The sequence below is a fragment of the Barbatula barbatula genome (genome assembly GCF_947034865.1).
Source record: "Barbatula barbatula genome assembly, chromosome: 6".
Taxonomy (NCBI): domain Eukaryota; kingdom Metazoa; phylum Chordata; class Actinopteri; order Cypriniformes; family Nemacheilidae; genus Barbatula; species Barbatula barbatula.
Window position 1 is genome coordinate 381,562 of NC_136765.1, and position 10,039 is coordinate 391,600.

At 43.0% G+C, this 10,039-nt stretch overlaps 1 protein-coding gene across 2 annotated transcripts; it reads left to right on the plus strand.

The window, feature by feature from the left end:
• Nucleotides 1-599: 599 nt before the first annotated feature.
• LOC306895215 (UDP-glucuronosyltransferase 2A3-like) lies at nucleotides 600-3,682 on the plus strand. 2 transcript variants are annotated; one of them, XM_079458294.1, is made up of 2 exons: nucleotides 600-655; nucleotides 1,409-3,682. In XM_079458294.1, the coding sequence occupies exon 2, from the start codon at nucleotides 1,437-1,439 to the stop codon at nucleotides 3,003-3,005; it is 1,569 nt and encodes a 522-aa protein (XP_079314420.1). In that variant the 5' UTR covers nucleotides 600-655; nucleotides 1,409-1,436; the 3' UTR covers nucleotides 3,006-3,682. The 2 variants fall into 2 exon arrangements, with proteins under 2 accessions (XP_079314420.1, XP_079314421.1); XM_079458295.1 differs by having other exon boundaries at nucleotides 627-655; nucleotides 1,484-3,436.
• Nucleotides 3,683-10,039: the final 6,357 nt, after the last annotated feature.

The window sequence follows — 10,039 nt, forward strand, 5'->3', positions numbered from 1 at the left end:
TTGAGGGGCATTTCTGATCCTGCAGGGGAATGGTAAAGGGATGCAAGCTATAGACTTGAACTTGAATAGTGTTACCATTATGCAAATTTCACTCTTATTTTCCATCCTTTCATTCTTTATTTTCATTGATTCATGTTGTGTCCCAAGGGCCTGGAAATGTAGTGCCAAAGAAAACAAGAGTTTACAGTATTTGAGTCCTGCCTTTACTTGTAAAGCCTAAGCACAACTTGAAGTGTGTATTGTATTCATGTGTGTACAGTACTGTATATTCTGCATAGCTTGTGGTTCGTGTGTATTTCTAGGTATGCAGGTGTAAACTGGCAGCCAGATTGCACAAGTTTACAGTGCCTCAGCTCTGTGTATTGCCTCAAGTTTAATGACAATCCAGCAAGTAACTGCTGGCAAGCTGCTCTGTGTATATCATATATCAGCTGAAAAACCTGTTCAACCAAGGGACTACGTGTTAAAATTCCTTCAGCAGAATGCTCTGTAAGTTATAGAGATAAGTTTGTCAATCAAACTCAATCATGTGAATCTGTGTTATTAATGTAAACAATGTTAGCGCATGCCTGTTAATCATTAACGTGAATGTTGGTAACATCTGTGGACTTTGCAAAATCTTAGCCAGAGCTGGAAATTGAACTGAATGATTCAGGTGAATAAAACTTTTGAATTCCGTTGCACAAAGTGGTCTTTTGCATTTAAGTGAACTATTCAATTAGGAGATTTGTCAGTCAGTAACTATTTAACTATTAAGTTGTGTTAATTTTGTGTGTTAGATCATTGTTTACTTGTTTTAAATGTCTAAATAGAATGTATTAAAAGGGTCACATGCCTCGGCTAAATTGAATATTATGGTTTGTTTTAGATGTAATGCAATGTGTATACACGATTTAAGGTTAAAAAACGCTGTATTTTCAATATACCGTGCATGTTTCTATCTCCTCTTTGCTCCGCCTTTCTGTAACACGCAGATATTTTACAAAGCTCATCGCTCTGAGAAGTGAGGTGTGCTATGATTGGTCCGTTAACCAGTGTGTAGTGATCGGTCGAATACTGAAAGCGTGTGATGGAAATGTAATGCCTCTTACAATTTTAGGAAAATCAGGTTTCTCTTCAATTGTACTGACAGGTACAGGGACACCCTACTTGTGTTTAAATTTGGGCAGTTTCAGTCAAATCATACCACCAACTGACGTACTGTAGATTTGTGGGGGTGTGTTTACACGAGGCATTTCAGGCATTCGTTTTTAGATAGAATGCATCTTTTGTTATGACGCTTTCATTTGCGCAATTTTACCTGTCTAATACATGCATGAGCAACTAATAACACACCAAAGACACAGACAAACACGTTTTCGCGCCATATCACCCCTTTAAAATATTACATGTGTGTTGTTTTTGTCAGGTCATTTTCCAACCAGAGACATCTCACCATGATCAGATTATTTTTAGCTTTGTCTGTTCTCGCTCTGACCTGCAGCGGAGGTAAAGTGCTGGTGTATCCTGTGGACGGCAGCCACTGGGTCAATATGAAAGTTCTGATAGAGGAGATGCACACCCGGGGTCACAGCATCACCGTCATCCGGCGGAATTCCAGCTGGTACATCGCAGACAACTCCCCTTTCTATTCTTCCATCACTCTTCCCAATGAAATTAATGAATCTGGAGACTTTTTGGATGAGTATTTATGGAAAACACTGGAGATAGAAAGAGGCCATAGTTCTGCACTGTCATTCTTGAAGCTTCAAGCTGACTTGTTCTCCATGCTTTCGAAAGCTCATCACCTCGGTTGTAATATGCTGTCATTCATCCTTGAAGACAAGAAACTCGTGAAAAAACTCAAGGATGAGAGGTATGACTTGGTCCTCACAGATCCCGCCATAGCAGGCGGTGTAGTTTTGGCGCACTACCTGAAACTTCCTCTGGTTCTCAATGTGAGGTGGACCACTAGTGGAGAAGGACATTTCCTTATAGCACCTTCCCCTCTGTCTTACGTTCCATTACCAGGCACAGGCAATACGGATAAAATGAATTTTAGTCAAAGAGTAAAAAACGTCTTATTTCACAGCCTTACGCTTATCATGAATAGATATATGGTGGATCCACATTACGATGTACTGATAGAAAAGTACTTGGACGAAAAGAAAGACATTGTGAGTCTCACGCAAGCTGCAGATCTCTGGCTCATGAGGGTGGATTTTGTCTTTGAGTTTCCGAGGCCCACCATGCCAAACATTGTGTACATGGGCGGATTCCAATGCAAACCTTCCAAGCCCCTTCCTGAAGATCTGGAAGCTTTTGTTCAGAGCTCAGGGGACCACGGTTTTATTATTATGTCTTTGGGGACGCTTGTTAAGACCCTCCCCATGGAAATGACAAATGAAATTGCTGCAGCATTCGCAAGTTTACCACAGAAAGTCATCTGGAGGCATCTGGGACCTCGTCCATCCACTGTTGGCAACAATACGCTTATAGTGGAATGGATGCCACAGAATGACCTTCTGGGACATTCGAAGATCAAAGCCTTTGTAGCACATGGAGGAACCAATGGAGTGCAGGAGGCAATATACCACGGTGTACCGATTCTGGGCATGCCTTTGTTCTTTGACCAGTTTGACAACTTAATTCGTGTTCAAGAGAAAGGAGCAGGTATAATTCTTAGGTTGTCAGAGATAAATGGTCATACGTTTGAACAAGCACTACGGGAACTGGTTAGCAATGCCTCCTACAGGACAGACATACAGAGGATCTCCAGGTTGCACAGGGACCAGCCCATGAGACCACTGGACACAGCTATTTTTTGGATCGAGCATGTGATGAGACATAAAGGAGCCAAACACTTGCGCTCTGAGTTCTACAACATGTCTTGGTACTCTTATCATTCTGTGGATGTTTTTTTGGTTTTGTTGTTTCTTTTTGCTGTGTTTGTATTTACCACAGTGGCATTTATCAAATTTGTGTGTTGTAGAATATGCTGTAAGAGGAAGCTGAAAAAGGAATAAAAATCTTATAAGTAAAAATAAGATTTGTTACAACTAATGCACACCTGAGGTTATATGTGGGCATAATATATTAATAGTAATTCCCTTAAAGGGTCGGAGTCAATGTTTAGGCTTAGACCACAGGTATCAGCTGTTTATTGTAAAACATGGACGGATATTTTTTAATACCTAATATGTTTGTTAGTGGAACTATTCCCGTTTGTGCCACAAATCCTGTATATTATTAGAAACATCTCAAGTGTGTGTGATATGCCATAGCTTTTAGCCATTCCCTTGCAAAAAGAAGTTTAGAAAGTGTGTATTAGTATACTGAAATAAATAAAAGTGTTTACTTTCAAAAATATACTTATAATTATTCTTGACTTTCTTGATTCCAAATTTTCTTGTATTCCAAATATGTTCATGTTTACTTTGTTTGATTAAAGACTTACACAATTAAAGACTTCAAGTACATGTAAAATTTAAGGTAACAATAAAATATAAAGAATAAAGATGAATAGTACGATATTAAGTTAAAGTAAACATAGAAGTTTTGCAATATAAAAACCTCTAGTTTACTCAGAGTATACTGCAAAGTGTACTTTAATGCATATAACATGTGCTACGAGTACTGAATTAGTAAACTATCAACCTTGTGTACTTACTGCTAGTACAAATAAAAAACATAGTTGTAAGCTAGTTGTGTACGTGAAGTTGACTACTGTCATCCAAACCGAACTGTTACTGTAAATGTTTACATTACATTATTAAGAGGTGATTAATACTGAAGAGATGATGTTTGTTTTTCAGCTCACTGGATGATTCATTTTAGCATTTTAGTCTGTAATCTTGTTAGGGAGTAACCAGTGCTGCTCAACAGAGTGAATACATTTTCATGCACAAAATGTGAAGCTGACGTCACCATCTTGGGAGGATCATACTTCACTGCTATTATTGTTTTAATATGTTCCATTACTTTTAGTAAATATTAATTTGTTATATACTGTACAGGTGCAGCTCAATTAATTACAATATAATGAAAAAGGTCAATATTTGTTGTCACTCATTTCAGAAAGTTAAACCAATATATTATATAGATTCATTACACAGAGTGAAATATTTCAAGCCTTTATTTCTTGACATTTTAGGATTATGGCTTACAGATAATGAAAACCCAAATTCAGCATCTCAGAAAATTTGAATATTACATAAGATCAATCAAAAAAGGATATTTTAAACAGGAATGTCAGGCTTCTAAAAAGTGTGATTCTATGCACTCAATACTCAGTTTGGCCTCCTTTTCCATGAATTATTGCATCAAATTGGCGTGGCATGGAGGCATTGAGTCTGTGGCACTGCTCAGGTGTAATGGAAGCAGGTCATCTGCAGTGTTGGGTCTGGTGTCTCTCATCTTCCTCTCATAGATTCTCTGTGAGGTTCAGGTCAGGCGGGTTTGTTGGCCAATCAAGGTCAGTAACACCATGGTCATTGAACCAGCTTTTGGTACCTTTGGCAGTGTGGGCAGGTGCCAAGTCCTGCTGGAAAATGAAATCAGCATCTCTATGAAGGTTGTCAGCAGAAGGAAGCATGAAGTGCTCTAAAATCTAGTGTGTAATGAATCTATATAATATTGATATTACTTTCTGAAACGAGTGACAAAAAATATTGACCTTTATCATGATATTCTAATTAATTGAGATGCACCTGTATCTATAGTTTTCTGTTAAGTGTACCGTATGCATGAGACATTCAGACTACAGTCCGTGAGGCTGACAATAATGGACACATTTGGAGTAGGCGCGGGCCTTGTGGGGCGGTCGCTGATGCGATGCTGGCCTCTAGGAGAATGGCGTCTGCTGCTGCAGAACGTAGATGGAAGCACGGGCCCCTGTGGGGGCTGGTTCCTGCTGTGACACTGGGCTCTAGATGAGTGGTCTGGAATTAAGGTGTTCGGCCGGAGCTTACGGGATGAGGGTAGGTTGCTGCTAGATGATCAGAAAGATTAGGGTCCGATGAGGAGATGATTTTGGAACCAAAAACGTGAGGCTGGACGACTGTGTCGGGTCGGACCTAAAGGTCAACACCTGGTATCGTAAAATGTCACCTATCTGGATTGACCAGGGCACATTCCGACACTCTACCCTAGCTTCAATGGCATTCTTGGGGGGGTCCCGAATGTGTCCTAAGGTGACAAAAGCCATGTAGCGCCAGGAACAGAGAGAGTGCATCAATTTAATTTATTTTACTTTCATTTGCTAATGATCTAAGGGTGGGCGTATGGGTTTACCACTCATTGTCTCATTGGTATGACAGGTGTAAAGGCTTGAATGTGATCGCTGCAAACACAAATACTACGGTGAAACCCCTGCATCTACGGCATGATGGATGCGCTGGCATTGCTGGAGGTCTATGCCAATGGCAGACTTAGGAGGGAAAGGGTGTTTAGAGACCGCGAAGATTTCCTAGCCCACGATGATGACTGGCTAATAAGCCGATTTAGATTCCCTAGAGCCATGCTTTTGGATCTGTGTGCTGAATAGGGGTCAACATTACAAAGGCAAACTACACCATCCCAAGTCCTGTCAGTTTTAGGATTTTTGGCAACCGGGAGTTACCAAATTAAATTTGCATGCCGGGCTCCGCCCCTCGGCGAGATCTGTTGTGTACGCACAGGGATATGGTGCTCCGGCACCTAGACCGCTTGGGGCTACGGGTCAACCGAGAAAAGAGCCAGCTCTCCCCCGGCTCCTTTTTTCTCAGTATGGAACTCGACTCTGTCTCCATGACGGCGCGGCTCACTTGAGAACGCGCACAGTCAGTGCTGAACTGCCTGAACCTCTTCAGGCGGCAACCAACGGTCCCCCTGAAACTTTTTCAGAGGCTACTGGGACTCATGGCGCCCTCGGTTGGGGTAATTCCCCTCGGGTTGATGCACATGAGAGCGCTTCAGCACTGGCTATAGAGATGGGGTGCGGTGTGTAAAGGGCACGCAGTGTCGGGCCGCTGGACGGGGGCCCACCTGTGCCAGCATATAAACTGCCTGGAGTTGCTAGCTGTTCTTCTTGCACTGACGGGACTCCGGTCCCTCGTGCAGGGCCAGCACGTACTGGTCCAATCAGACAGCACAACTGCCGTAGCGTATATCAACCATCAGGGTGGCATTCGCTCACGGCAGTTAACGCAACTTGCTCGACGCCTCCTCTTGTGGAGTCAGCAGGTGACGAAGTCTCTGCATGCCACTTACATACCGGGCAACCTGAACCAGACAGCCGACGCACTCTCTCATCAGTTGACGCCCCGTGGAGAGTAGCGACTCCACCCCCGTGCAGTCCAGCTTATTTGGGTGCAGTTCGGGCGGGCACAGGTGGACCTGTTTGCCTCCCTGGACAACACCCATTGCCCGCTATAGTACTCCCTGTCCGAGGGCCCCCTCAGCAAGGATGCTCTAGTGCACAGCTGGCCACGGGACAAGCGGAAGTACCCCTTCCCTGCAGTGAGCCTCATTGCACAGGTCCTGTGCAAGATCAGGGAAGAGGAGCATCAAGTGATACTAGTTGCGCCTTACTGGCCCAACCGGACTTGGTTCTCAGAGCTAATGCTCTGATGACAACTCCCCCTTGCCAATTCCCCTGACGAAGGACCTTCTCTCCCAGGGGAGGGCATGTTGGTGGCACCCGAGACCAGACCTCTGGAACCTCCACGTCTGGCTCCTGGATGGGACAAGGGGAGATCCTGAGTGGTCTATCCCCCGCGGTGGTGGAGACCGTCACTCAGGCTAGGGCACCTGCCACAAGGCTGCTGTACGCCTTTAAGTGGCGCCTCTTCTCGTCTTGGTGTTCTTCTCGCAGAGAAGACCCATGGAATTGCTCGGTCAGGCACGTGCTGTCCTTCCTGCAGGAGAGGTTGGAGAGTAATCTCTCCCCTTCCACACTGAAAGCAGGCCGCCAGCAGGCTGGTTCCGTCTGAGATTCCGTCATGAGTTAGTTCCCCTCCTGGAACCCATAACCTTCCCCAGGTGGACATCCACCTTGCGGCATCCCGCACATACCTCCCATGAGCTCTTCCCTGCCGGTAAGACCATGTTGATGTTTCCACTGTATTCCCCCCCGAGGGTGGGAAGTGGTCTCCGTAGCGCACCTCCCCATTGAGGGAATAGCGCTTACCCAGGGGTCCTACGGTACTGGACGGCTCTCGCCAATGGAGACGTCTGAGATGGCCGAGGGCAGGGGCTACTCATCTTTTCTAAAGCTGGTTTGTTTCCCCTTTTACGTAGTCAATAAACCCCAATTTGTATGCCACGCTAGAATTGTTTCTGTGTTTATTGATCACATCTTAACGTCACTTGAAACTACTTGATTTCGTTAAAAGACTGAAGTGGTTCTGTGTTACAGTAAGAGTTGTTTTCCCAGGCCAGGAAGGTGATATTTCTAGTTAATATACGATCTGCTGATCACCCGCTGGACGAGTGTATTTTAGCTGTCGCTATTATTGATTCTGCTGCATATGGTAAAGTGTAAAAGATAGGTATGGTAAATCACCGTTAATTATACATATCTTACTGTGGTTAACTTCATAGTTTCCTGAGATGCACTACAACTGGAATAGTCTATGAAGAGAGGGTCGGATGGGGATTTTGCCTGTGATCTTCCGAAATGTAGGTAGGCAAGGACGGTTTGGTAAGGCTGGATGGGTGATTGAAAGTTGAATATGTAGATGAACTGGCCTCTTTTGAATTGATCTGTCTCACTTTGCTTAATGTGGAAAGAGATTGTTTCTGCGTCAAGCACTGCTAAGTCAGAGATGGTAGGGTGGACTGAAGGGTTAAAGCTGGACCTGGTGGTCATTTCGGAGCATCTGATAAATACAAAAAAGGGCAGAGTGAACTTGGCATTGAGCGTGCGGGCGGTGTGTGGAAGCCTCTGCGGAGGGCAGAAATGCAGAGGCTTGGAGAATAGAATTGAGGGAAGAGTCTAGGAGAGTTCTTAGTGGGTGATTTACAGGAATATCAGTTCCGAATAAGGAGGTACTGGTGTTGGCAGGGGGTCCGCATCCGGTGCCAGCCCCCTGAATTTCTGGAAGGCAAAACGGGAAAGAGCATCGGCTATTTGGTTTATAGAACCAGGAACATGTTTAGCAATAAAAATGAATTGATCACAAGCTGAAATCCAGGTGAGGCGTCTAAGGAAAGGCATTGCACTGTCGCTTTGTTGTCGTCGTGAACGGTAATGCTGGGACCACTTCTTCCCCCTCGGCATGAGTCGAGGAGGAAGTGCGTTTTGCTGTGTCATAATGGCTCCCGCTGTTCAGAGCAGCGAAGAAAAAACTAAAAAAAACACGCTACCAGCAGTATGTTCGCTGTTTGGCAAAATTTCTAAATTGACCAACCAGCCAGTAACATGTCTCATATGCCATTCTGCAATTTCGAGGGGTGGCACAAGTATTAGCAACTTTAAAACGAGAAACCTAATAAAGCATTTGAAGATGCGTCACCCCGAAGAAACCGATAGCTACAGGCTTAACTCGGTGCTCGGCAAGTTTGGCATTAATTTGAAAAAACAAGTAAAACCGTTTTTAATTTGTAGCAATCAACAATGAGGTGTCACGCAAATCCAGTACAGTGTACTAGTTTACTCGAAAATAATATGTACAAAAAGCTTACATGACCCAAATTATGCTAAAACTAAAACATTGTCAAGTTCTTGTTCAAGCATTTACATCCTGAGGAAGACTCAATAGTTCTGCTTAATTGATCATTTTGCCATTCACACTGATTTTAATTTCTATACCTTTGATGAATGCCTTTGAACAAATATAATACGCTTTTTTATTCTCCTCCCATGCTTTCTTCACATAAAGCCACAGAAGAGAACGTCTCTTTTTCCTTTTTGGTCAGATCCTCCACGAAACAACATTTTTTCTGCTTCCCTTTCAGCTCCGACAGGGAAGGCTCACCTTTGTTTCTCTTGGGCATGGGGCTGTTTACCGGAGATTCAGGAGCAGTAGTTTAATTCATCAACTCATCTTCTGAAGATGAATTATCTGAAGTTAAATCAGGAACTGTAATGTTAGCTGAGTAGATGTGATCTGGACGTACTTTTTTCCGCTTGTCTGTGGTGCTCATCGTCAATTTTCGATAGCAGTAACAACTTTATTACTCTTTCAATAAAAAAACAAAAGCTTTCCTGAGATTATCAAATGCTTCAAGTTCGTCTATTTAAATATCGAACATAACAGGTTGTTTCAAAGAGGATAGACACAAAACCCTTCGGAACATTTCAAGGCAAGGCAAGGTATATTGCACAACGTACCACCACAGTACAATAAACACAAGGGCATTATATGGGAAGACTATCAAGGGGTAGATAACACAAGGCAGGGGCAGGGAATGAACACTAATAGAAAGCTAACTAGGAAACGAGAGGGCGGGGCCAGTAACAAGACCATCATGACCGACAATAATATGTTTCTCTCCACACAATTTCAGTCTATTTCTCAGTTGTATTGCAGAACTTTGGTCAAGCCTTTCTTTCTGCACTTTAATGACCCTTCTTCCAGTCGACTCTTTCTTTTGATATTGTACAACTGTCTTTTACTTTTTTACCTCTCATTACCTCTTATTAACACTGTAGATTGATTTGCTATAAAAATGATTCCTTCTTATTATATTTCTCCTCAATATTCCCTTCCATCTTCATGTTTTAGATTTTTTCTTCACAAAGCATATAGAATTCTTCTAGTTTTTCTCTTGCACACTTACAGTATTCTGAATCTCACAAGCCTGTGATCACGGCCCATATTATCTTCCTGTATACTTACCTGCTGAAGTCGCTGATGTTCTTGTGAGATCTAACATGACATGACACCATTTATTATATAATCCCTGTTAGCTTTAGACATTTATTTGCACATGATACAATAATCTTGAACTTGTCCCACTTAATTTATACGTGTGAAGCACATTTATCACAGCAAACATGAATGCCACAAAGTCTGAATCTTAAAGATCTGAATCATTCCTTGCAGGCTTTACACCTTTCTGTACACTAGGTTCTGCA

Excerpts from the sequence above, each read along its gene's own strand:
- LOC306895215 (XM_079458294.1), top strand. The coding sequence starts at position 1,437 with ATGATCAGATTATTTTTAGCTTTGTCTGTTCTCGCTCTGACCTGCAGC.